The sequence below is a fragment of the Cantharellus anzutake genome (assembly GCF_015039405.1).
Source record: "Cantharellus anzutake strain C23 chromosome Unknown EI90scaffold_188, whole genome shotgun sequence".
In the NCBI taxonomy this organism is placed as follows: domain Eukaryota; kingdom Fungi; phylum Basidiomycota; class Agaricomycetes; order Cantharellales; family Hydnaceae; genus Cantharellus; species Cantharellus anzutake.
The window spans coordinates 28230-55929 of NW_024067138.1; the positions used below are offsets into that span (position 1 = coordinate 28230).

Below are 27700 nucleotides of genomic sequence, written 5' to 3' on the forward strand. Positions count from 1 at the left end.
ATCGACTTGCGTGAAAAACGTGTAAGTGCCGAACGATCAGCCCAAAAAGCTGATCGGATAGAGTCGCAGGAAACTCCAGGGCCCCACTATCCCCTGGAGTCCCCCCTCACGTCCCCAAGTCAAGCCCCAAAGGCAGACAAAGGGAAACAAAGGGAAGAGCCCCCGCATCGGCTATCCGAAAAACTACTGGATTTGTTCCAGGTTCCATCTGAATGGAGGACGGAAAGTGAAGACCAACTTCTTCTCAGGCTAAAAGCCCGAGAAGGTGCAAAGATACACCCTGAGAGCAGGATCTCCCAGAGCGCGGAAGCTCCAAAAGAACTTCCGCTGTTTACACTCCCACACACCATGCCAGACAAGGCAAGGTTGCCAACCTCGGAGGAGGTCTCCAAGATAATGAAGAGGAGGTGAACTGAAATGAGGGAGTTCGCTGAGGAAGCCTTACGCAAAAGTAAGGAAAAACCAGCGAACAGACCCCTCTATGAAAGGGAAGCACCCTCCGCAATGGCCTCGCCTAAACAAAGCGAGCGTGGAGTGTTCACTCCAAGAACCCATTCTGGAACCCCCAGAAGCGGAAATGTCAACTGGGGAGAGTCTCTGCTCGCCCAACCAAACTTCCTCCTGGAAAACCAGGAATCGTGCATAATAAACGCGATAAACTCGATCCAAAAAAAGATTGAGGAAACAAACCATAATAGTACGGCTCGTCTAGAGATAACTCTAGAAAGAATGGCCAACGCAATCGATGCATTGACTGAAAAAATCAGCAAACAAACAAACTTGCTGAAGGAAATAAATTTCTCACAGAAAAGTGAGGAAACAAATAAACACCCCTGGACCACGGTCCAGGACATAAATAGAACTTGTGAAAAATTCACGAAAAGAACCACCAGTGAAAGCACACTGGAATATCATCAGCGACTCGACAGAGACGCTAAGGAGATCCTTCTCCCAAGGATAGGAGAAGACAATGCTGAAAGAAGGCATCGTTCAGAGATTAGGAGGAGAATTGGCACGTACCAAAGGTTCGGCCAAACGTCCACTTATGACGGACCTCTCGAACAGAGAGGTAACTCAATCACACCCTCTCAAAACAATGAGAGAATACAAATACAACTTCAGGCGAATTCGCCTGAAACCAAAGAAATGCTGCAAGGAAGACTTCCCCCAGCAAAAACCCCCCCAAAGGAGAGATCTCCATTGGATAGCGACCCTGCGAAGGCAGGGGAGCAAGAAGAGTACCTGGAGAAATGGTACAAAAAGGCCATAAGAATGGCCGAAGTGAGAATACTCACTCCCTACCCAGAAGGAGTGAAGCCTGAAGCCCTAAAGAATGGGCCGGCATTCCCTGACAAGAAATGGTCAGGGGAGAATGACATGGAATCGTTCTGGCAGTGGTTCACAGAACTACTGGGATTCCTCGCCTCACGAGGATGCAAAGGTCCCCAATTCGATGAAGCCCACCTGGACTGCTTGATTCGTGGATTAGGGGGGCCCGCATTTGACCTCGGAATTAGACTCCGAGATGAAACTCTCCTCAGAGGAGACGAGGGCATGTTCCTCAAAGTTCTCAACATATTGATGAGAACTTTCATTAAAGCCTCTGCCGCGCTGAACGCGACAAAGAAGTACCGCAATGTCAAATACGAAGCGGAAAAAGGCCTAAAACAGTTCTACCTAGAACTGTCCAAAGCAGCGTCCCAGATGGTGACACCGCCAGACCAGGCGTCCTTCAACGCCAGGTTCCTAAACTACATTCCCCTCAAATGGAAGAGGGAAATGATTGCTCATGATAGAATCAGAGCAGACTTCTCCTCAAACGAGGAGATGTTAAAAGCAATATCTCATGTAGACAAGATAATCGATGGGCTGAAGATGTCTTCAGCCTACAAATCAGGTTACTATACCCGAACAACTACCACGGCAACCACGAGCCATGGTAGAGCCCTCCCATCTGTCATATCCATCCCCAGCCATCGACTTCCGGTCCCTCCGATCCCTCCGGTCTAACTCCGCTCCCTCACTAACCTCGGAGCTCCCGTATTCTGCAATCCTCTCGGTACCCCTCGATGGTCACCACCCCCTCATTTCAATTTATTACCTACGCCTCCCTAAGTACGGACCCCCGAGGACTTCCGGACAGCTCCGACGTCCGCTAGCGCACCCCCGCCTCCGCTGGGCAATACACTCGCCTGCCCTGCAGAGCCCACCTTCGGGCCTATCCCTCCTTTCCGTTTCTGGGTTATCGCCTGCCTTTCCGCTAACCCCACGAACCGACTCGTCGGTAATATTCAGTCGGCTAATGTTTAAACCCCATTAGCTCCGCTCCGTTCGGCTCCGCCAATTGCGGACCCGTCTCCGCTGTAACCATATATATATCCCACTTGTACATAGGTTACACCCCAGTAGTAAAATCAACTAGAGTTACCCCCCCTAGGTTCTAATTGCCAGTCAGTAAGTTAGGGCACGGATGTGTCACTAGGCACAGCGCTCTTGGCAGAAGTCGCTGAGGCCGAAGCCCTCTGCTACGGAGACATTCCTTCGTCTCGAATCTGGTCTCTGACACCATCAGGAAAAAAGGCTGAAGAGCTGAAACCCAGATGGAAAGAGGATACATCCTCGAAAAACTCGAGGAAAACTGACCAAAAGTCAATTCCAATTTGCGGCACATGTGGCAAAATAGGGCAAACGGAAGATTGCCCAAGACACAATGTAACAAGCGATGAAAAACCAAGGCACATAGCTGCCATGGAGATTGCGACCTCAACGGATGAAGAGTCGAAAAGCTCATCAGATGAGAAACCAGAGAACAACACTGGTAACTCCGAAGCATCAAGCTTCGAAGTAGAGGACCCATACGAAGGACCTCAATACTCACCCGACTCAGAGGGTGAGGAAGTCAACGTTGGGACCATAAGGATGGGCCCAATGTCAGTTGTCGACCATGATGACATAAATTACAAAATCAAACTGGCTGTAGCACGCCAGCTAGAAAACATGGCAGATGAAAAAGTCGCCGAAGCCTTGGTGGAAGCACCAAGAAAAGACGCCTTGGGGAAATACACCAAAGTACCCAAGGAAAACAAGGACAAAGGGAAGAAGGACCAAAAGTCCATCGAAACCCAGTCCCCCTTGTTTGATGCAAAATTCCGCATCTCAAAAGACGCGGGAAAATACCCCGCAAACAGACCGCTCTCAACGAAGAGAACGCTAACGGCTCACATAAAAATAGCAGGCATAAAAGCCTATGCGCTATTCGATAGTGGAGCCGAAACGGACACCTTATCGCCGGACTTTGTCCGCATGGTCCACATCCCGATTCTCCAATTGGAGAACCCAGTCGTCCTTCAAATGGGGACGAAAGGAACAAGATCACAGATCCTGTTCGGAACAAACGTGGACGTTGAGATCAACGGCCACGTAGAAAAACACTACTTCGATGTAATCAACATCGACAGATACGACGCCATCTTCGGCGCCCCCTGGTTAAACAAAAACCAGGTAAGCTTAGACTTCCGGTCCCACAAAGTGAGAACGGTGAACAAGGGCAACATAGACACCCTTGGAATAAGCGAAGACCGTGTGACAAGATCACACGGATGGAAAACTCGAGCAAGAGCTTGAGAACAACCAAAAAAGAAGCCCCCCTGACAGGGAGGTGGGATTGAAACACACCTCAGGGTAATCAAAAGAAAATACCCTGAAGGTTGGCCCAATCCTAGTCCGGAAGGACTAGAACTTCCAGACGTACCACACCTGGAAGGTCTCTCCATGAACAACCCCGAGTTCGAAACACTCAGGGAGTGGTGGAGAGAAAAATTCGAAACTGTAATGGCGCCAGCGCCATTAGAAATGCCTCCCTTGAGGGAGGTGAACCATCGAATCCCGTTGAAGGATCCGAACAAGAAATTTTGGGGAAACACCCTGAGATGTCCTGCAGCACTGCAGGAAGCACTAGCGACCAAAATAGATCGCTATGTAAAAGCAGGATGGTGGTATCCCATGAACAGCGAGCGAGCATGCCCGCTACTGTGCATCCGCAAAGCAGATGGATCTTTGCGCACGGTAATAGACGCGAGGAATTGTAACTCAAACATGATCCTCGACGTCACACCAATGCCAGACATGCGACTGATCCAAGAATCAGTCGCCAGAGCAACATACCGATCCAAGATCGATATGTCAGACGCGTATGAACAAATACGTGTGGACCCAGACAACGTCCATAGGACGACATTCTCTACGCCCCACGGGATGTACAACTCGAACACGATGCAGCAAGGAGACTGCAATGCTCCCTGCACCTTCCAGCACGCACTGACCTGGGAACTATGAGGAGAAGTAGGTAGACGCCTACACATCTGGTTTGACGATATATTCACCAGCACAAGCTCGGTGGAAAACCACAATAAAGCACTATTGTGGTTGTTCACTCGCCTAAAAGGGGCGAAATTCTACATAAGCCAGAAAAAATTCCAGCCATTTGCCCCAATCCTAGACGTTCTAGGAAGCTGTGTGGACGAACAGGGCATCCATGCTCAAGCGGATAAAATGGAAACAATCCGCAACTGGCAAGAGCCAGTAGACCACACAGGAGTCCTAAGATTCCTGGGAATGGTAGAATATCTATCGATATTCATGCCAAACGTGAGTGGTTACACAGGACCACTGCAAACAATCTGCTCAAACAAGCAGACATTCAGGTGGACACCACTCCACCAGAAATGCTTCGACGAGATCAAACGTCTAGCATGCAGGGCTCTGATCCTGAAGCCCGTCCAGTGGAACCCACCGGAAAGCCTCTCAGAAGAAGAGAGGACCAAACTCCATGTCTGGGTCATAACAGACGCATGCCCAGCAGGCATTGGTGCATTAATTGGACAAGGCAAAAGGTGGCAGACTTGCCGCCTGGCCGCATTCATGTCCAAAAAGTTCACCAACACACAACGTAGGTACTTCGCCTACGAGCTTGAGGCACTGGGTGTCCTCGAAGCACTCATGAGATGGCAAGACGACCTCATGGGAGGCCGTGAATTCACAGTAATCATGGACCACAAAGCTTTGGAATATTTCAAAGTGAAAAACCACAACTCAGGTAGACACCTGAGATGGCAAGCCTTTTTCGCAAGCTTCAATTGCGAAATAAAATACATGGAAGGCCACAAGAACAAAGTGGCAGATGCACTCTCACGATACTATGACTCGTCAATGGACGAGGATCTGCATTTCAACAACTATGTGTCGGCAGACATCCACCTGGACAAAAATGCAGAAGACATTATCCCCGACAGAATCGAGGAATACGAAGAACTGCTACTAAGCAGTACCCTGAGTAAAAACTCAGAGAGAAAGAGACTCGCAGCGATACGCATGAGAAATACCCTAGAGGAAGCTCTAGGGGGGAGCGATAACCTAGAGGAAACTCTAGGGGGGAGCGCCCAAAATCTGGAAGAAATCATAATTCCAGAAGAGAACATTCGAAAACAATTCGAAGAGAAAGACCTCATTGAGGCAATAAAATCTGGATACTCGAAAAGCCAGATCCACCGGGAAATCCTAGAGAACCCGGGAAATTTCAAAAACTTCTCTGTAAAAGATGGGCTGATAACCTGACTTGGAGAAGGAGGAACGACCCAAATAGTAGTCCCAAAAGGGAACTACGAAAGGAAGTCCATTCGAGGAATAATCCTCGAGAACATCCACGAAACACTTGGACACCTAGGATCCAAGAAAACAGTGGAAACCCTCCGTCGACACTTCTGGTGGAAGTCGATGAGGAAGGATACCCACAAGTTCTGTAGGTCTTGCGGAACTTGTCAAATGACAAAGAAAAGCACCAGGAGAAATCCCGGAATGCTTCACCCACTCCCGACCCCAGAGACACCATGGTCGTCAATGGCCATGGACTTCACAGGTCCATTCCCAACAAGCTTGGGATATGATTACCTCTGGGTAATCATTTGTAGGTTGACGTCCAACGTCCACCTAATTCCAATAAAGACAACAACAAATGCACTAGAACTAGCATTCGTATTTCTTCATGAAGTTGTAAGACTCCACGGTTTACCACACTCGATCATATCAGATCAAGACTCAAAATTCATGTCAAAATTTTGGTGCGAATTACACCGAATACTCGGTGTGCAGTTGAAATTCACAACTGCATTCCACCCGCAAGGCGACGGCCAAGTGGAAAGAATGATACAAAAAGTAGCACAAATACTACGTGTGATGGTTAGACCAGACCAACGTGACTGGGCAGCGAAACTGTCGATGGTGGAATTCACGATCAATGCGAGCTCGAACACATCGACAGGATTTGCCCCGTTCGAATTAATCTACGGCCATATGCCAAAGATGTGCCTAACAGCACCACTCTCGGACTACCCGGGAGTAAATGACTTCGCCCAAAAAGCGAAGGAAAACCTCATGGCAGCACATGACACGATAATACACAATCGCGCTGCTCAAACAATCCAGGTGAATAAGAAAAGACGCCCGGACCCGCCTTTGAGAAAAGGCAAGCTTGCATACTTATCCATGGATAAGCTGAACCTACCCAAAGGGAGGGCAGGAAAACTAAAGCCCTTATACATAGGGCCTTACGAAATTCTGGAAACATTTCCAGAGACGTCAAACTATGTCCTCAAGTTGCCACCACAACTTGAACAACACGGAATCCACCCAAGATTCCACGTATCCTGGCTCGTACCTCATGAGCTGAATGACCAGGAAATCTTCCCAAATAGGGAAGTAAACATATTCTACGATTTTGGGGAAGACCCCGATCGCGAAGCAGTAGTTCGCGAAATCCTAAACCACGCGTGGGTTCACAACGAACTTGTCATATCCATCCCCAGCCATCGACTTCCGGTCCCTCCAATCCCTCCGGTCTAACTCCACTCCTCCCTCACTAACCTCGGAGCTCCTGTATTCCGCAATCCTCTCGGTACCCCTCGATGGTCACCACCCCCTCATTTCAATTTATTACCTACGCCTCCCTAAGTACGGAGCCCCGAAGACTTCCGGACAGCTCCGACGTCCGCTAGTGCACTCCTGCCTCCGCTGGGCAATACACTCGCCTGCCCTGCAGAGCCCACCTTCGGGCCTATCCCTCCTTTCCGTTTCTGGGTTATCGCCTGCCTTTCCGCTAACCCCGCGACCCGACTCGTCGGTAATATTCAGTCGGCTAATGTTTAAACCCCGTTAGCTCCACTCCGTTCGGCTCTGCCAATTGCGGACCCGTCTCCGCTGTAACCATATATATATCCCACTTGTACATAGGTTACACCCCAGTAGTAAAATCAACTAGAGTTACCCCCCCTTCGGTTCTGATTGCCAGTCAGTAAGTTAGGGCACGGACGTGTCACTAGGCACAGCGCTCTTGGCAGAAGTTGCTGAGGCCAAAGCCCTCCACTACGGAGACACTCCCTCATCTCGAATCTGGTCTCTGACAGAGTCAATGTTTCCAATGATTCACAGATGTTCTTACAATGAGGATAATAGGAGCCAATGTGTCCAAAACAGGAGAGTATGTGAAGGACACTCTCATTGTTTAAGCATTTGGAGTCAGCTGAGCTGCAAAGACATAAAGCCAGGCAAATCAATTTCCACTGTTGAACCAGACACTGGAGCTTGCTTTGCTCGTTGGACTCTGCACTGTGTCACATGTGGTCAAATTGCAACAATACAGTGGACAAGAAAGGGTACAAGAAAATGAAGGGGCAGAGTCAAGCCCCAGGCAAATGAGAAAGGAGACACAACAAATCGATTTGGCATATGCATTCACAGACTATTGGGCACAAAGACAGATGATCAAGTATTTGTGGGCAGACATTGGCACACCACCTAGGGGAGCATTGACACCATTCAATGCATATGTGACACTATCACATGCAAGAGGGCGAGCAAACATCCACTTGATATGTGACTTCAAAGATTTGTTGTTTACAACGACACCATGCGAAGTGCTAGAGGAGGAAGATAAGCAGTTAGAATGGCTTAACAGGAAAACCAAAGTCGAGTGGGAGCGGAAAAGGAGTGGGGAGTAACAGACAGTGTTGCACAAGACCTAGTCAGACTCGAAGTCATGGGGACCCGGGTCAGACCGGGGTCAGACTGGGGTCTGAGCCAATGGAGTTAAAATGGACTAACGGATTTAACTACATGCATTCTCACCAATACTCCATCCTAGCTCTGTCAATACAGATTGTAGTCTAGCATGAGAACATTTATTTACATTGCATAAGGCTTTGAATATCGGGATTTCCTGTCAAAAAGTCTGACTTGCATGGACTGTGAGAGAGACTTGAGACCATTAAGTCAGACTCACAGACTTCGGTCTTTGGGACCATTTGGGACCAGGTCCGTACAACACTGGTAACAGAAGGGAATTGTTATGTAGTGAAGATCAAAGAAAAAAAAGAGACCATGTGGTAAAGAATGTAAAAGTAAAGCAAGGGGACAAATTCCTGCTACTCTGTAGCGGGTCTTGGAAGCATGGACTGAATGGCTGTGCACAAATATTGGTTATACCCCTTTTTTGCCTCAGCTTGCTGACATACAATTTTAGCTCATCACGCTTACCGACAGCAGCCAGAATGGTGGTAGGCTCATGTAAAAAAGGCTTGTCAATGACACAAAGTGATTACCTGGACTCTAAATTGATTCATAACTCAAGGCGGGTTTGGTAACCTTCGATGTGGATTTGAATCTCCTGTTCATGAGGACTATTTAAATGAGCAAGCCCTGTGTTCGAAGAGCCTCAATCGTGGGGAATGCCTCATCATCATGGTTTATTGGTGAGAATGCACGTGACTTTCACAATCGTTGGTGTCTCTCATCTTCCCACAGCAGCAACTACCGCCCTCCCTGTTTGGGTCCTACACCAATGGGCACAGTACTAGGGTTTGCTTTGGGATTTGGGTAGACAGTCCACCACCGGGGTGAATTTCATCCATGTCCTCCCGCCAGACTGTTGCTGACCTATCCTGGGCTTCAGGTATTGGATCCTTCTCACTTCCATGGACATTCACATCTAAGTGCCATAGTTTTGAAGAACAAGGCCATCATTGTGGTGTACACTGACTTCAATACAATGTCACCAATACAGTGCCCCAAAAAACCGTTGCAATGTTTTGCACTTTTCACTTTATGAGCTTATTGCACCCTGGGAAGGGATCCTAAAATTGCATAAAAATATGAAAATGATGCACTAGTAGCTCATCAATAGCTCCACCAATTTTCTAATAAATGTGTCCATTTTTGGTAAAGTTATTCATTTTACAAAGGACCCATGTCATTGCAATGGTTTTTTGGTGTGCATTTTGGAGAAAGGAAAATCACATTAACTAGTATTTAGTATAGCCACCTTTTGCGCTAAGTAGTGCCTCAATCCTCCTAGGCATACTCTTGATTAAATTCTGGCAGACACTTGGTCCTATCCTCTCCCACTCCTCCTGAAACTGATCCCACAGCTCATGAACACTACTTGGAGGTTCTTCATACTCCCCAAGCATCCTCTTTACATGGTTCCATAATTGTTTGATTGGATTAAGGTCTGGGGACTGGGAGGGCCACTCCATGACCCTGATACCATGGTTATTGAACCAGTTCTGGGCCCTTTTGCTGGTGTGTTTTGGGTCATTGTCCTTCTGGAAGAGGATGTGGGCTGGGTATTTGTCATAATATGAGAGGGTTTGCTGGAAGTCCTCTTCCAGTATTTGGCAGTAGAGCTCTGCATCTATCTTCCCAACAATCTTGCATGCCATTCCAACTCCATCTGATGTCATACATCTCCAAACCATGACAAAACCACCACCAAAATCTTTTTGTTCCTTGCACCAGCCTGTCTGTAAGAGGTTCATCCCCCCATTTCCACACCCATTTCCTCCCATCTGGGCCCAGGTAATTTACCTTAGTCTCACCAGACCAGACCACTCTCTTCCAATCCTCCAGAGTCCACTCTTTGTGGCTGATTGCAAAGTCCATTCTCTCCATTTTATGATGTTTGCTGAGCATGGGCTGCTTGTTCTTCACCACTGCTTTCCAACCAGCCTCCTTTAGTTGCAGACAAACAGCCTCAGTTGAGAGGCTGGTGCTGGTGACTTTTTGAAGAATTTGGGTGACTTGTGCAGCATTGTTGGCTTTACCAGAGTTGATAAGATGTATTGCATGATGGATATTGGTGTCTGAGAGCTTAGATGGGCAACCACCACTGGGCTTAGGAGTGTCGGGATGATGTTTAGACCAAAGATGGGTAACAGTGGAATGGTGGACAGCAGTAATTGATGAGATCTGGTGAGCACTGTGGCCAGAATCAATGAGAGAAAGCACTTGTTCAATTTTCAAAGCAGCCAATTGACACATTTTAGAATTGGGGATTATAGCTTAAAATCCATGTGTATTTATGCTCCAGAAATGTTTATTTGTTTACTAGTGTGTATACCACATGACCTATCAGATGATATTTCCAGTTTTAGTCCATTCTGGCAGCACACCAAAAAACTGTTGCAATGACATGGGTTCCTTGTGAATTGGATAACTTTACCAAAAATGAACATATTGCTTACATAATCGGTAGAGTTATGGACAAGATACTAACACACGTTTCACATATTTATTTAAAAATTTAGAACCCTTTCCCATTGTTTAATAAGCTCTTGAAGTCAAAGGTACAAAACATTGCAATGGTTTTTTGGGGCACTGTAAGAGTAGCGGGTATTGCCGCAGCAGGCAGCATCCATCAGTTATAGACAAATATGTATAGTCGGCCAACACCACAAAGCAGAAAGGAGAAAGAAAGGAAACATGATGTGAGACACAAAAGAGGAAAGTGAATGACGTACAAAGCGTTACACAGAACGACCAAAAAGGAAATAACATCATGTAATTTCAGCGGTTTCAGCATCAGAAATTTACTAATATCGGTATGTCAAGTGACTCTGGTGCAGAGTAATGATGGAGACAAGACCACATTGAATACAGTGCAATAGTACTGATCATAAGAGGGAAATTGGATATGGAGAGTTGTCATATCCTGGAATCCCGACCCCATGCACTCCCACCACACCACACCTTCCTAACAACTTCACCATCCCCTACACCATGCCTCCCCACTCCCCAAGTCACCTCCCTTCCTAACTGTCTCAGCTCCGGCCTGGTTGCGGCACACCAAACCTTGGCCACTCCCATCCCGGAAGCTCGGTCCCAAGTCAGAACATTCGGAGACTCTGGATTGCTCCGATATCCCAACAGACCTCCGACATCCTGTGACACACCCCTAAACCATTTCCCCACCCATTTCATTTATTGAAGTCACCCAACATCCTTTGGATACGTAACTCCACTTCAGAGCTACCCACATCCTTTGGTGACCCCACTCACATCATCATTTATTAGTCACCTTCCATTCATAGCACGACTATCTTCTTCTTACCATTCAGTCGGCTAGCCCCCTCTTACCCATTTCTCGTTCCCATTCATCTTCCAGCCTCTTACTCCACCCCCCCCCTTGACCCAACACCTCAGTTCCCTGTTAAGGATATCGTTCAGGACCTTTCAGTACCTCTCGGTATCATTCGGCACTTTTCGGTGTTCTTCTATTATCATTCAGACTCTGACTAAGTCCTTTCCATTCCCCTTTATAAATACCTGTAGATTAGAACCTGTAGTTTTCCTCAGTTCTAATCTCGACTAAAATGCTACCCCAAGTCCCTCTGTGTCATATCTGTGCATACCCGATCCCGACCCGACTCCCGGACCTCCTTCTTCACCACCCCCGGAGTCCTACCCTACCGCTGTCCGTTCCGATACTCACCTTCGGTCCTGACACCACACCTCCTCTCACCCCCCATGCCACCTCCACTCCTCTGTCCCCCTCCTGTCCTATCTCCGTCCGCTCCGATACTCACCTCGGACTGAACACCACTCCTCTCGCCACCCTCCTCCTACTCCTCCTCCCACTCCTCCGCTCCCTCCTCACAACACCTCCACCCTTCCGTCATCCTCCTACTCTTCTCCTGTCCGCTCTGATACTCACCTTCAGACCTGACAACTCTCCTTTCTGCCACTCCTTCCCTCTTCCCTCTTTCCTCTCTCTTCCCTCTGGTCCTCTTCCACCAACCTCCTGCCAAGTTATGACCTTCCACCGCTGTCCCGTACCTCGTACTTGGACACCGCTCGTACCTTTGCTCCGAGACTCTGTCATAGCTCCTACCTCAGACTTTGACTCCACCTCGGCCTTAGTCCATTGCATTGGTGACCTCATACTACGTAAACACCATTGCCAATATTCCTTGGACTTTCAACCCCACCTCCGTAACCTCTGCAACCTCCGAGCTCCACGGATCATCTTCAGCACTTTTGCTGCTTGTAATGTATCTCTCGCGTTTTCCCCTCATCCCTATTTGGACTGCTGCTTCTTCCCATTCTAGCCAGTTAGTCATCATCCCCACTTCCCCTCATCCTCCTGCCCCTCTGGGCTTCGCCCTCCTTACCTCCTTTCAGATGTACCACCAGTTCAGCCCTATGACCTTTGGTACCGCTCCACTTCTGTCATCCCTTTGTTCCCGTTTGGATGCCTTCGTTCCAATTTGGATCCCCTTTGTTTCCTTGTGCTTTCACCCTCTCCATTATATATATTGGCACTTGTACATACTCATTTTAGTCCTCAGTCTAAAATCGACCTGAAATGCCCCCTAGAGACTTCCTGCTCACCACCTATGAAATTAAGGACCAAATGGACAAACAGCAATGGCACAGCGCTCCGCTTGAGTCGCTGAGGCCAAGGTCCCTCCTTGCTAAGTCTCCGGTTCCCCTCTGGAATTGTCCGCCCTCGCCCAGTTCTAACACTCTGAGTGAATCCCAGTCCTTTTCTACAAGATACCTCAGACATAAGAAATACAAGGACTAACTGAGACGCAACAGAGGCACAGCGCTCCCTCTGAGTCGCTGAGGCCATGTCCTCCTTAGAGCCTCTTGTACCATCCAGCAGAACCAGGCTTCCTGGAGAAGCTTCGGTCCACTACCGGAGCTCTCAGATCCCCTCTAGTTGAGCCCCGCCTGCATTTGGACTCATGCATTTTCCCCTACGATCCAGGTTTTTGACAAGAGTGACACAGGCTGGAAAGCTGGATTGATGACAATCACCCCAAAAGAGGTGACAAAGTAGGTGATCACAAAGACAATTCTCAGTCAAACCGTTCACAGAAAAGCCATGATTTTGGGCATCCACAATTAGTGGATGAGAATACTGTTGGAATTTGTACACATGGTCTTGGGAACTGTAAGGGATGGGTGGTAGAGCAGTGATGCACACTGTATACAATGTAAACAACTGTATTTACATTTGTATGGCTTGGGCTCGGGTAAAGGGTTCTTTACTCTTTACCCTCACCCCTGTCAAATCCAAGCTCGATACAGCCTACGATCTTGACAGCCAGAGGACTGAGGAGTCAGCCAGGTCGGAACCCACACCGACCTTACAGGAACCTTAATATGGACATTCTGGGAGTCGAACCACAGAGCCCTGCATAGGTACTAGAGTGTGTTACCATTACACTAAATGCCCACATTAGGTGGAGGTGGTTTCTAACAAATATGCCAATATGGCAGAAGTTAAAAACGTTTGAGACCAAATCACTGAGGATAAAGTGATAAGAGAAAGTGATGACGGACACCCACCGCATTCATCCACAAAGGAGTCCATAATGGACAAGAGACGTTGGATTGCATGCATACACAGAGAGGATTGAAATAGAATCAAAGCAGAATGGGAGGACCCTAAGAAGCCATTGGCAATAATAGAGGACCCCGATGTATTTTGCATCCACTTCGGCACCGAGAAATTTACAAGACCCCCTACGGGAATTGTGATCAGGTGATGAGTAATGCAAACACGGAAGAATTAAATTGGTCCATGACCAATCCTTCCAACTCTGTTGTGAAGAACCACGACCTTGCGTTAGAATGCATGCCCCAAGAGTTTGAGACTTTTGTCGATCTGGTTCATGATGCGCTCAAGAAGTTTCGACCTCCCAGTAGGTCGATCTTTGAACCCCTTGCACAAAACCTCCAGGGGTTCGATGCCTGGAGGAAGGGCACCAAGTCAGACATTCACCTGTGCCCATCCGCGTCATCCCCAACATTCAAAACAACAGTAGCCAGAGAAATCTTCCCCTTAATTGCGTCCTCTATTCTCATAGTTCGCGCCCATTGGGCGGACCAGCACTCCTCCGGTGCAGCAACTGAGCTCATGGCACTGGATATTCCTCTACCCTATCATGGGGGCAGGGGGACTGTCCAGTACTGGCTGAGCAATATACCAGAACGCCTCGTTGCATTACGTGAGCGGTTCCCTCGTTGTCTGGAAATCACTTCCCAGCTCTTCCCCCCTGGTAACAAGGTTCCCACCGCACGGGAGCTAATCGACTACGCATCACGGTTAGAAACCACGTCTCAGCAGCTCCGTATGATAACTCACATCTACTATTGTGCCGCCGCTCTGAGAGAGATGAGGGAGTTAGGACCGGAGAAGTTTTTTGTGAGTGTCGTCGAAGTCGTCCCCCTTCTTATCTTTACCTAACGATAGGGTTCACATCATAGGAAGGGTGTCTCCACACTTCCAGTGAACGGTAAGCCGTTTGGTCTTACGTAGACCACACTGACGACTTGGCAGTCACTCCTACGCCAGCCCCCTCATCATGACTATATTGATATCGCCACTTGTCCTGCTCTTCGATGCCACTCTCACTAACCCATCGGCTATTCCCTCCATCACCGCCATGTTGTCGTATGCCGTCTTGCGCGGGGGGCTCAGGGAATCGAACGGCCCTCGGAAGGTGCTCGAGAATGCCCTGCTTAATCTCATATTTTCTGTTTCACAGACAGGACAGATTTCGCAACACGACCTTGAGAGATTCCACGCCGCATGGACAAAGATTTTGCCCTGTATACCCGAAACCATCATTAGCCCTCCCGACATGGACCCCAGGGAAATCGGGAATGAAAACACCCCTCTGCATTCCACGGGGCAAGCCTCGGACATGCATCCCTCCATGCCTCAATCCTTTGCAGCTGCCGAAATCTCATTCATTGCCCAAACCCCGACACCCCACTCGACCATCGCTAAACCATCGACCATTCCTTCCGTTCACCCTCAGTTGGCACCCGACGCTCCGGATGACTGGGATGAAACGTTCACTCCCGGTCAAAAGGAGTCTCGACAGAACCCGCCCTTCACCTGGCTGTCTTCATCCGCAAGTCAAAAACGCCGCCGATATGACCGTCAACCAGGGGACAGGGAACGTGCGCGGAAACCAGTCAACTTGGGAACTGGGCACATTCAAGAAGTTTCCGTGACCGAGGAGACGATAACCTCTATATCTTCTCTAGACAAATGTAAGATGTGGCCCCACGTCACTACTATAGACAAAACGCTGGACGTCCCTGAGCTCAATCCAGATACGTGGTCAAAGGTAGGTTCAGTATCCGGTCGAAGCCAAACGAAGCCAACAGCCCCTCCACAGCTCCTCCATCCCGTAGACTTGCATGTCATCTCTCTTGTCAATGAAGGGCGATCTTCCCAGAGGGAGACCTTCTTCTTTCCGTACTGCAGATGTTCTGTGGGTCGTTTCTCATTCCTTGCAACATTAACAACTAACCGCATTGCAGCCCTCCCTACAGAAGTTGAAGCACTACTTGGAATCGCCCCAGCATGATTCCAAGGATTGGAAGCCCGTTTTGATGACAATACAGGGAGCGTTAGCGATGGATGCACGGGAGTTTCAGCGTAAGGTTAACGACGGCACCCCGATCGTCTTGGTGGACCACCCAATGCAGATTCCGTTTCGCGCACTTGGTTTCGATGAACTTCAGCAGTCCGAGGTTCAGTGTATCGGCAAGTTTTTTTTCCATTCTTGTATCCCGTTCACCGACCTACTTTTAGATTCTGACCATTTTCTATCGACCCGTCACCCCCAGATCCTAGAGATGGCCACGAGTAATGCTTTGCACGAGATATGTGACTGGCGGAGATCTAGACCATTGATATTGTCACAGACCTCCACTGGTCACCATCAATCGATAGAGAGGTGTGTTTATTCATCTCCTCAACGACGTGGCTCACATTATTCCAGCCTCCTTAATACTCATGAGGTGGCACTGGCGGATTTTCCTCTGCGTGGCCGAAACTGGCGACATCCGATTGTCGCGGCCGCTGGCTCTATACACCCCCCACACCACGCTCCAAACGGCATGGGCACTAGCCTTTGCTGTGCTAGTGGTTATGCCATATTCTTCATTCCTATCCTAAAAGGAGACCAGTTTATGATGAGCTGTTTCAACGGCACGGACGCGCCCCCCAACCCAAATTTTTCATACCTCTACGAAGCACCGTATCGTTTTACCTCCTTTGTTCTCTCACCTGGCCAAACGGTGTAAGTAATCTCATTGTCAGCTGAGTCCCACTTAATGCCTCTATCCACAGTATCTTTCCCCCTGGCCAAGTCTATGCCTACGCATCGCTTTCTCGGAAAGTAAACAATAAACTTATCCCCGGATGCATCATGCGAAGTTCGAATTTTCTGGCTGCTGGATGCATGAAGCGGTCGTTCTTGATGAGCCGGTTGCGTCGCAACTGTGCCAACCAATCCAAGAGCGAAGAAACTTGGAATTCTGGTGTCACAGTGTCCTTGATGGCCATGGTGTGGAATGCGGTGTGTGCCGTGTCGACTGGGCAGGAACAGCCCATCCACTCCCCGGACCTTGTCAACCTCGCCTCATTGGCAGCTATGGCCACGGAGTTCATTGGGGATCGTGAGCCGCGCTTTTCCGGGGTGGTCAGATCATTGGTGCATTATTGTGCAGACCAAGAACCGGACTCTGTTCCCAATTCTCATGTCAACAACTACCAATTATGTGTATAAATATAAATTGGATCAATGTGACCCTCAAGAACGCTGAGGGGTGACAGGCTAGCCAACAGTGCTACTCCTTTATAGAAATGGGATTCTTCCCATTTAGATTCTTATGGGCCCTGCACAACACCCATTTCATGTAGTATGTTACCTTGCTTGCAAGGTCTCTTGCATGTCCACAATTCGTGGGAATTCTGCAAATATATTGGTGGGAATTCTGCAAATATATTGACCTGTTCTTCGTCATCACATGTTCATGTATCCACGTGTCCTTCCTTACTATAATATTAATATTATTTAGAGCGGAGGTGTCCATCATAAAGTAGTACTAGTGTAACGTGCACACAACCAACGTGACTTCATTTCCATCATCGATCGTTCCATCATCCACATCCGTTCAAGCGCTCTGCAACTGGAACCTCTCCCACCTGATTCTCGTTGCCTCATTCTCCTTCTCTAATCTTTTATCTTCCGCCTCTAGAATTCCGCATGGTGTTTGTCTCAGTAACTTCTCGTCAAACTCTCGCAGAAGCCGTATTGTATCACGCCCTGAGCTCCGCGATAATGCAACATAGGCGTTGAAAGGTGTTAGCCCGCCTGTTGGTGGGGGTGCAAGATCAATCACCACATATCGGATCGTCTGGCCTTGTGCTCGATAGTCTGTGAAGCCATATGCCCCTGTCATAGGTAGCTGCCGTCGCTTCACTGACTTTGTTTTTCCATCCCCCATAGTGATCCGGTAATTCCGCTCCTCTGGAAAAATTGGAACAACACCATTGTCTAAATCCCCTACCCGCTGTTCGCTTGCATGGTCTAGCTTAACCAGCACGCAAACGGGGAGATGGCATAGCTTGATCCTTTCTACGTTGTCCGGTAGCGTTGGCTCGTTCTCGTTCATCATAATCTCGATGATTTCTCCCCTTGAGCCATTTGCGATGTTCTTGTCCGTGTCAACATTTGTAGTGACCATCACTTTGGCTCCCAGTGCAATTTCAACAACGTCCGAAAGCTTTGTCCCATCATTCTTCTTCTCCCGATTCTTGCTGGCTTGAGTTGCATATGCCCACTTCTCTGCAAGTCGTAGTGGCCTTCCTTTAATGGTGTCCTCTGCCATACATGCGAAAAGGGGTATTTTCCCCTGTCGACAGTGCTCCTCGAGTGCTGCCTTATTCCATTCCAGACGTACACCATGGCGTGGTGTGACAAGGCTCGCACGACTCCATGGCGCATTCCTGAAATCGGTAGATGGACATTCCTTTGATGAAAGCACTAACCCCTTTAACAGGTCGACGTGCTGTTGAGTACACATTCCATGACGTGCGTGGCGCAGTAAGTCGATCCATTTTTCATCTGTAACTCGCATCTGCTCTTTAAGGATGACGACCACATCGAATTTTTCATATAGGGCTGATCCCAAAGCTTCTTCGCCACTGTCCCCAGCAACTGAGGGCCAATAGAGCGTCGCGCGTGGGCCGCCCACGACAGGGGGAAACTGATGGAAGTCTCCACACATAATCACATTCAAGCCACCAAATGGCGCATCCTGCCGCTCCCCTTTCACTTCCGACATAATGAGACCAAGAATGGTGGATAGTTTTCCAAGGAGACGCCGTGAAATCATTGAGCATTCGTCAATGATGACATATCGTCGAGTTGACCACCACTTCGATTGCTTCCGAATTTGTTCCATGGTTGGCATTTGTTGGTCACTTCGAGGCAGGTTGACCAAGGTGTGTAGTGTCCGACCTCCGATATGACATGCAGCGATGCCGGTATATGCGCCCTTCGCTAGCATATTCGCTTTTCCATGTGAGTTGAAGAAGGAAGTGAGGGTGCTGATCACAACTGATTTTCCTGTGCCACCTTCACCCAGTAACAACATCAATAACTGTTGGCCTCCCCCTCCTTGCATTGTGTTCAGTGTGTGAGTTGATATGATGTCAAATGCACGCTTCTGATCTGTGCGAAGATGTGATATGTCCAGAACGATAGATGGCCGAAATGGATCCAATGTACTCATGGCTACAACTCCGCTGCTGGTGTTGGCCATTTGACTGAGTGTGAGTGGGTTGACTCCGCTGCAGTCTCCTCCAACATTTGGACTGATGTTCTCAGATATCTCAGTATCTGCCCGTTTCATCGCATCCTTCCACTTCGCGAGTTTCTGAAGGTCGCAACCAGTAATCGATGATGAAACTGTGTCTGCTTGCCATGTACCCATCCCACTGAAAATCTGTGCCAATCTCGCACATTCAACGGCGTGTTCACCATGAAGAACTTCCCGTGTCTTGTTCCTATCTTTCAAGAACCTCTCCAAGCTAGCTTCGGACCAATCTACGTTGTCATCATCCAAGCCTCCATCCTCCATGTCCTCCATCTCATCATCAGTACCCTCCGTATGTGCTCGGCCCCTGGGAACGGTACTATCTGAGCTTTGGCGTGTTGCAGCGTCCTTGCAGTCATAATAAAATTGTGCATTCCCAACTATAGCTGCGGTGCGATCGTCCATTCTTTCTGAATTCAGAAAGTTTTCGTATGCTGATGTCCACGTCTCGCCTTCTCCTTTCAGTGTAGATAAATTCCTCCAAGGCTTGAGCAGACATAGCATTGAGGCATGGTGACTGTCGACGAAATCTGAGTCGTCACCACGAGGGAACCATTTCCCGATGATGTTCGCAATGGTTCGGTGACCAGAAGAACGCACAACTCTGAGTTTTGTTTTGTGGCTTTGATGCGATACTAAGTACTGACTCCTGGAGTTTGCTGGACGACCACGCCTTGTCGTGGTTGTGGAGGTATTGTCTGTAGGTCGATTCACCACTTTATCTTGACAGGTATTGCGCTCGTAGCTGTCCGTGGTGAACTCCAATAGTGACATATCTTCTAGTTCATATCCTCGGTGGGAATAATCCTCAAATTGCGACCTCGCGACCAAACTCCCGTTTGGGCTGACATCGATATTCAGAAGCTCGATGCCTGTCTCATCATCCTTGAATTCCAAACAGTCACCTCATGTTGAACTTCACTGAACACGCTAATTACCTCAATTCCCCTCCCCGGAGGTTCAGCCCTTCTAACATGGGCTTCCATCCCGTCGGTGGTGGACCCATCCACTGATGGGCTACCACCATCATTAGCCCTCGACCTTGCAGCTCTGATGGTGTGTATGTGAGATCATATATCCCCAAAAACTTCGGCAACTCATACCTAGATGCTTTTTTTAGTTCTGGGAATTCCCGTTCAAGATGATGAGAAAATGTTGTCCAGTAAAGCGGCACGTAATGATGGGATTTGAATGAGTCACCCCATCCCATCAAATAGCTGATAACTTGAGGAGCAGACTGTTCAGTGTTGCGGTTGAGCGTCATGAAACAACGGAAAACCAGGAGTCGGTTCCTTTCCCGAATATTATCGATATACTTGTTGTCATCAAGATGATATTGGAGTTTCTGAGCCAACAATGCCGACAGATTTGACATTTTTGATTGTGCCTTCGTCGCATATTTGGTAATGTACCAACAGACATTCTTTGTGTCCTCACCGTTTGTCAGCAACTTGATGTCGTGATTACAACGGAGGTACACGAGAAGATTTGGATTGTAGTTGTTGACAAATCCGTATGACCGCTGAGGGTACCATTCACCGTTAGCTTCTACCTTATCGGTATCGCATAGTTCAAAAGGTGCGCGTCGCTTGCATGTCCACTTCCCCGTTGTCCAATCCTGACGAAGACACTGATACTTTTTGCACGAGTGTATTTGATTGGACCTCATTAGACGTCGTTCAAGGGATTCGAATTTCGCATTGAAGTTGGGTTCATCAGGATGTGGTGGCCGACAGAACGCTGCATCTTTTTCTCGCTCCATCGCTTTGATTGCTTGCTCGTCCATGCCAGGTAAGTGAGCGCGTATATTAGCTTCGATGTATTGTCTCACTGTTTCACGGAATTCGGGTGAGAGGAATTTGGATCGCAGTTCACCAGCGCTTGGTGCATCCTCCAGCCACAAGATCATGTGCAGGTGAAGGGTTCCTCGGTTTTGTGCCTCCACCATCCCGATATACGCCTCGATCCAACCCAAAATACCGCAAGTTCTACGGATACTGTTTGCTTTCACATCAATGCCCAACAATGTTTTGAGCATGGTCTCGATCAAGAAGTGAAAGAATTTAGCAGCAGCAAATGGATCTTTCGCTATTGCACGTTCCCGCTCGATTGAGTTGCTAATCGCTGCATCAAGGGCCTGCATATCGATCTCCTCCCCAACGAACAATTGCGCGAGGGGGTCATGGATGTCGCTTGGGTTGATTGTAAGCCAAATACTTGGTGGGCCTTTGGTAAGTGTTGTACTCCATATCTGACTTCGAATTGCAGCCCGCGATGAGTCAGTCCCCATGATTCGACTAGATGTGGCTCGGATGTGTTTCATCAATTGGGAAACTCGTCTGTTTGATATCCGTTCTCCTCGAGCTTCCTCCTGGCTTGCTTCTTGTAAGTCTGTGACCGTGAGTTGGGAAAGCAAGTTGCCATCTGCTCTGAAATCCCTCCGGCCCATTTGTATGCGTGCTGACGACAGGGCTTGCCTACGCTGCTCGATACCAAATGCGAGGAAGGGGAAAGAATGGTGTGTGCGGAATCGCCGCGAATGGTGGGAAAGGCAATATCGTACGTGCTCATTAAATCTCACATAGACTTGCCGTGCTTCTTCAATTCCACCCTCACCATATGGGAATAATGTAGGAAATGCCAGCGCCCAAAAGTTGTGCATAGGCTGTGATGCAACACTATTGCCTTCGGTGCGCTCTTTTCCTGGTCTGTATCCAAAGTCACTAACAGGACGCCAACCATGTCGAACTGCATATCCTGGCTCTTGCCCTAGATTCAAAAGCCCATACATGAGCAGTTCGGAGGCTGAAGTGGTGGAGATGTCGGTTTCCATACTTCCTAGTTGCTGGATTGAGACCACGTCACCATTATCTTCATTCCTTATGAGACATCGGCAAAATTCAAGGTATGTCAATCTAATCTTACCATGTTGAGTCTCATTCACACCCTCGTCCATATCATTCTCATCATCACTGGTATCTACACCGAAATCAGATTGAAAATTTCGCTTTGCTCACCAAGAAACAACTTACATGGACCAGGAACATATGAATCATGCTCCCTGCCGAGAATATCTGCTGCGGTTTCTTGACGGATGGATGCAATGATCTCCACTGGTACATCATCCTCGGGTAAGCTCCCAAGGATCTGTTCGTCGATAACATAGTCTGAAAACAACTTGTTGTTTTGAACCAACCATGTGAGTGCCTCCAGAACCACTCGACGTCGAACTCGGAATGTCGACTTGAGCCAATTTGCAGGAAGTTGTCCAACCCCGACATAGGTTATGGCGAGAACCGACGCGAGAATTGATGCTGGCCGTGGCATTTTTGCCCCTTTCAGCATCTCAATGACATCGTCGGTGTTCATCGGGAAGCTGGTAACGTTCCCTCGTAAACCAGACTGCTCACGCGTTGGATCCCCAGTAGAACCAGCCTTAGGATGGAGCTTATAAATGAAGCATCGTGGGTAAACCGGTGCGATCAGGAGTTGTTCTGGCACCGTAAGTCTACTCAAGACTTCAGGAACTGGTCCAATCCACATTTTGTTCGACAGCGTGAAGGGGGGAAGTTTGTTTGACGACAAATGCTGAAGGCACTCGCTGCAGAGGTATGCATGTGTTCCTTCGCTACCAGTATCATCCAAAATTCCTTCGGGGTCCAGTAGCATCCCATCGATAAGTACATGTGCAGGGTGAGGATTCTGTATGGGACGTAGGTGATGCGAATGAGGAATATCGGCTATGCTGATGGTCTTCGATTCTGCTAGCCAATGAAGTCGCGCGCATGATGCACACACAACTTCAGCGACAGCATCAGATGAAAGTGCATCCAGGAACTCGATGCGACGGTCACGAATCTCCTTTGCACTAGGAAGTTGCATGAACAAGGGCACTGACACTACTTCGGCTGTGTTGGGAGTCGCGCTGGGTGTCGGATATCGTTCATCACCTAATTTTGTCTTCTTTGTACCACTTCCTCCAACAGATGACTCGGTTCGTTTTCGCTTATTCATGGGTGTCAACATCATGTTGGCTGTATTGTGAGTTGCACTGGGTGTCGGGTATCGTTCGTTGCCTAATTTCGCCTCTGTGCTGCCCCCTCCAACAGCCGTCTCTGTCCGTTTTCGCTTATCCATGTCGTTTCTAGAGAGTTTCCTCTCTCTCAGTAACTCAAGCTCCGTCTTTTTGTCAACTTCGAGGCATCGCAAATAGTCCACTAACTTCAAACGATTCCTGCATGCCGCACTGCTAAGTGTTATGTTCAGCTCACGGCACTTAGTCCTGATCTCTTCCATGTTCAGAGGAGAGAGCCAATCCTTCATGACGAGAAGCTGTTAAGGTGGTGTGGGGATATGTTTTGCTAACGTGTATGTTTTAACGCGCGCAGCCCCAAACAGGTATTCTAGTACCAAATAAGTGTGCTCATGGATAATCTCATAATGTCAAGCGAAACAGGCACAACCAAAGAATTCTCTGTCGAAATGTAAGTTCTTTCCATCAGAACATTGGTTCATTTTTCACACCTATCAAATAAGATCTCGACACTCCGCCCATTGTACACCCACACGGGCCCGACTGACCGACCTGAAAGCTGAAAGTAAGTTTCATTTATTCAAACTCCACTGTGTATTCTTTGATAATCAGTGAAGGTGCACTGAGTAGTGCTTAGAGACCGTCACGTCGCACATCTACGGTGAAATGTAACAGGTCGGATTTGTCTCGAGTTGAAGATAAGTATTTTCCATCAAAACCTCGCACTCCATTCTTCGCTAACAATTGTACAAGATCCCAGGTCACTTTGACCAGTGCCTGGACACTATCGCATTTCACCTTGACAGGGATGTGCTCAAGCCCATTTCCGATAACCCACAAAGTGAGATTAATGCATCGAGTTTGCAATCTAATAAACTAATATTTGTCACCCATGTCAGAATGACGAGATCTTGAACATGGCTATGTCTACTACGAGGACTAGAGCACGTAAAATGCAGACATTTAATGGACTGAGTTCAGTATTGCCAACATAAGTGCACTACTTCGACATGGTGAAGCGGTGCCGAATTGTGCCCATATTCAAATGCTCTAGGTCCCCGGTCTTGGCCCTGACATAAATATGTTTGGCATCGGATTGGTCTTGAGAGGCTAGGCTGACAGGAGGTGATTACCTGCTTGACCGAGGTGTGCCCGGACATTGCTAATCAGGTTTGAAAAAAAACCACTTTGTCAGGGAAGACTCATGAATTACACCAGTTTTTAAATGACACAACAGCCGCTAGGGACTGTGCCGGCCGTTTTATTTCACTGATGGCGCTTACATGCGGTGGTCGATGTGAAACTGTACGATGCCGACTTAGTGAGTGGTTTTCTCTGTCATACACACCATATGTGAGTTGTGATGAAAATGTGTCCAAATTCATAGATTTAAAAGTAGGCAGCATCTCCCCACCGACTTTCCTCCCCACAACACCCTTCCGTGCACTCACACAACCCATGCCCACTCTACCATCCAATGACGAGCTCCGCAGTCGTATCGATGGCATCTACTTGGGCGACCCAGATGTGATTTCTCAGCTCAAATGGTCATATTCCAAAGGTGGCCGATGCCATGTGCTCACTCACAAATCGACGCCAGCTGCACACAACCCTCCCCCCGCTTTGTTGCACGGTTGTTTCAAAGTTGTCCGAAGCCCTTTTTACTTCTCTCCTGATGGTGGATTCAAAGCTAAAGCTGCGAGTGTGAACTTTGGCGGAAGAACTACAGAGGAAGAAGCCATGGGCAAGGCCAATTCCTGGGCTCGACTGGAACGTGTTGGAGATGAAGATATCCTTGGATATGAAGATTTCCCAGTGTACGTTAAGAATCTGAAGGCACTGGAAGGGCAGGTACGCGAAGGACAAACTTCGGTTTACTCCATTGTCACGGACGAGGGTACCCTTGGCACTGAAATAAAAATCATCCACCGGATGTTTGAGGTAATGTCATTTTCTTATATTTCTGCGGTCTTCAACTTGTTCACTTGAGCATCATAGTCGGCTTTGGCCAGTAAGTAGTCTGAAGTTTCGCTCCTCTGTATTCTTCCATATTTATGACACTAGGCACTTCGCATACGCCAACACCCTCCACTCTCGATGGGGGAAAGGGTATGAACTTTGCAATCCTGGCACATAATGTTTTCATATCCGGATATCTGGTTTATTTGTTACATAGGCAGCGCGTCGACTCCTGGTTCCGAACCATCAGGGAGTAAGCAACCAGTTGTGGCTGAAGATAGTGCCGACATAGTGAAGTCCGGTGCTCCACAACTGGGCCAGAAAAGTATGTACACGAATTGAAAGACTTGATATAATCTGATAAACATTCACAATATTAGGAAAAAGAGCGTGTACACCCCCGGCTCAGACAATTGGATCTACGACAGCTGGGCCATGCATTCTTGTTCCTCGCACTCCCGAGCCAACAGTGAAAAGTAAGTTTACAGTGAAACTATCTAATTCACTTTATATTAACAAAACCCTCCAGCTACCGGTGGGGTTGATCAGGAGAGTGACGACGTTGATGTCGGCAAGGATGACCCTGGTGTGTTCCTACAGTTAAGATATAAGTATCAATGGACTGACTAGCTTTCTGTATAGACGATGCATTCCTCGGGGATGAATTTGGCCTGCAACACTGGCCAGTGTCCAAGTCGAATATAGGCATTCGTGATCGCATGGTAGCAAGTGGACACTGGTATACGAATCCCCTCAAGGCCTATCGTGAGGGTATTGAGGGTGTGATCCCCCCTCTGAATACGAGTCTGTGCTACGGGGGGCAACTGTGCAACTCTCCTTCACTCTAACATGCCACCTGATTGGAGGACGTGCCACATTTTCGGCGCAAGTTGGTGAAATTATTGTATTGAAGGAAGCTGAGATCATCACTGCTGGCCGTGCAGAGAACGGGTCACCTTCAAAGCGTGCATTCTCAGGACCATCATTCTCCCCGGCAAAGCGCCAGCGCCGCCACTAGAAAAGAACGTCAACTCTCACCATGCTTTTGACTCTGCGCTACACACTCTTTCTGCTAAATGCGCACCATTTGATATTTATTGCTCCACACACAAAACATAACTCTCATTCTTAAACGTTTATTAGAAAAAATTTATCTCAATCCTCATTTTACTCAGTATCGATAGTGTCAATCAAAATAACTTATGTTGTGGAGGCAGTTTACGTTGTCAGGAAGCGGATGCAAAAAAGTCGGGTCTCAAGCAAGGTCAGGGCTGCGTAGCAGGCATTTCTAGTCCACAATTCGTGGGAATTCTGCAAATATATTGGTGGGAATTCTGCAAATGTATTGACCTCTTCTCTGCATGTGTCCTTTCTTACAACTCTCGCGATAAGATCTTTCTGGCTCATTTTTCCCACTACTTCGTAGCGGGTTCTGCACATTTAGGCCCCACAAGTGCTGTTTACAGGATCCTTTGTAACCTAGGGTCCTCTTTTCCCAATATGACAATCACTTCCGCTGTAGTACCACTGCGATAAGACAAATCACTTGACCCCTCGTATAACTATGTTAGCTCAGACTTCAGACACCCAGTCGGCTCTCTGTGAGTACGAGTTTGACTAACACTACACATTCCTCATTATTCCAATCTCAGTTTGAAATGCGACTCTTCCTGCACACTGTGGCTTCAACTAACTCCATTTGCATCGCTTCCGATTCAACCTCTAAACCGTGGTCATACTCATTGTTGAGTGTGCCTTGGACCTCGATCGATCCACCATCACTAATTACACATACCTCCGTGATTCATATCAACAGCGCAATGCCCTGCATTCTTATAAAGCTAGTGGAATAGAGAGCGTTGGGAAAGCTAACTGGTGTTGGGTAATAACTAATGTAGTGTGCTCATCACTGAGAGAAAAAATTCCATGAGAAAATCCTCCGTGAAGTAGGATTAAAGTCCCACTGAGAAGCAGGATTTTGTCTAAATTTTCTATGTTAGAACAATCCTGCTGCCATACATGATTGTGACCAGAATCATGTCAAAAAGTCCTGCTAAATAACAGGGAATAATCCATTTATCATGTAATTATCCATGATGATATCATAGGGAATCATGCTCTAGTGCAGGTCAAATCTTGTCTAATGATGGCTTATGTCTGACTGGAGGCAGGATTATATATTGACTAGTCGACACGATGGTATGGGACAATATGACTGGAAAAACATAATGAAACGACAATCGAAAGTGAGGGGTCATAAAGTTGTCACAGTGTCAAGGACTTGAACAGCGAAAAAGGTTTGAAGCGAACAACAGGGGTCGAGAGTGCCGTGAGTGTTGTTGGAGAAAAGCATAGAGGCAGGGGTTTGGTGTGACATATTATACTGTGGTTGAGTTAAATTTAGTGCCTAGCACCGTTACTACAGTGTAGGCCGGTTATTTGCAGCACCTCAGTAGCAAAAAATCCTACTGGTCAACTTGGCCTCAGGTTTAAATCCTACTATAAAAACAGCATATGAAGCATTATTTTACAAGTTTTCGAAATTTTGACAAGGCAGACAAATTTTTGGGAGGAGAAATTTCCTTATTTGGAAGGTGGAGGTAATGAGAAAATGTATTTTTTAATCAGTGCACGGTTTCTAGAAATATGAACCATGCATGAGAAAAATGTGGGGGAATGGGAGAGGCT

The 27700-nt window shown here is 47.8% G+C and overlaps 4 protein-coding genes and 1 non-coding gene across 5 annotated transcripts; 3 read left to right on the top strand and 2 right to left on the bottom strand.

Annotated features, from left to right (window-relative positions):
• Positions 1-7745: 7745 nt before the first annotated feature.
• EI90DRAFT_2951567 (uncharacterized protein) lies at positions 7746-8051 on the top strand (the record flags this gene model as incomplete). Its single annotated transcript, XM_039055409.1, has 1 exon — positions 7746-8051. The coding sequence occupies one exon, from the start codon at positions 7746-7748 to the stop codon at positions 8049-8051; it is 306 nt and encodes a 101-aa protein (XP_038908024.1).
• Positions 8052-13498: 5447 nt separating this feature from the next.
• On the bottom strand, positions 13499-13570 carry EI90DRAFT_t295. The gene has a single exon. It is a non-coding gene; the product is annotated as a tRNA-Gly (tRNA).
• Positions 13571-13900: 330 nt separating this feature from the next.
• EI90DRAFT_3093584 (uncharacterized protein) lies at positions 13901-16956 on the top strand. The gene is made up of 8 exons (XM_039062484.1): positions 13901-14542; positions 14605-14633; positions 14678-15476; positions 15528-15623; positions 15673-15898; positions 15947-16091; positions 16137-16436; positions 16487-16956. Exons 1-8 carry the CDS (start codon positions 13919-13921, stop codon positions 16923-16925), a joined length of 2658 nt encoding a protein of 885 aa, XP_038908025.1. The 5' UTR covers positions 13901-13918; the 3' UTR covers positions 16926-16956.
• Positions 16957-19036: 2080 nt separating this feature from the next.
• EI90DRAFT_3023008 (uncharacterized protein) lies at positions 19037-20006 on the bottom strand (the record flags this gene model as incomplete). Its single annotated transcript, XM_039057842.1, has 3 exons — positions 19037-19149; positions 19185-19905; positions 19959-20006. The coding sequence occupies 3 exons, from the start codon at positions 20004-20006 to the stop codon at positions 19037-19039; spliced, it is 882 nt and encodes a 293-aa protein (XP_038908026.1).
• A 4505-nt stretch (positions 20007-24511) lies between these two features.
• On the top strand, positions 24512-26030 carry EI90DRAFT_3023010 (uncharacterized protein; the record flags this gene model as incomplete). The annotated part of the gene is made up of 8 exons (XM_039057843.1): positions 24512-24904; positions 25052-25064; positions 25118-25162; positions 25230-25337; positions 25393-25488; positions 25542-25598; positions 25655-25792; positions 25879-26030. The coding sequence occupies 8 exons, from the start codon at positions 24512-24514 to the stop codon at positions 26028-26030; spliced, it is 1002 nt and encodes a 333-aa protein (XP_038908027.1).
• Positions 26031-27700: the final 1670 nt, after the last annotated feature.

What these genes read in the sequence shown, in the direction of transcription:
- EI90DRAFT_3093584 (XM_039062484.1), top strand. Translation starts at nt 13,919, where the DNA reads ATGACCAATCCTTCCAACTCTGTTGTGAAGAACCACGACCTTGCGTTA. An exon ending in GTCCGAGGTTCAGTGTATCG is followed by an intron (nt 15,899 to 15,946) that starts GCAAGTTTTTTT and finishes ACCTACTTTTAG; the next exon opens with ATTCTGACCATTTTCTATCG. An exon ending in CACCATCAATCGATAGAGAG is followed by an intron (nt 16,092 to 16,136) that starts GTGTGTTTATTC and finishes ACATTATTCCAG; the next exon opens with CCTCCTTAATACTCATGAGG.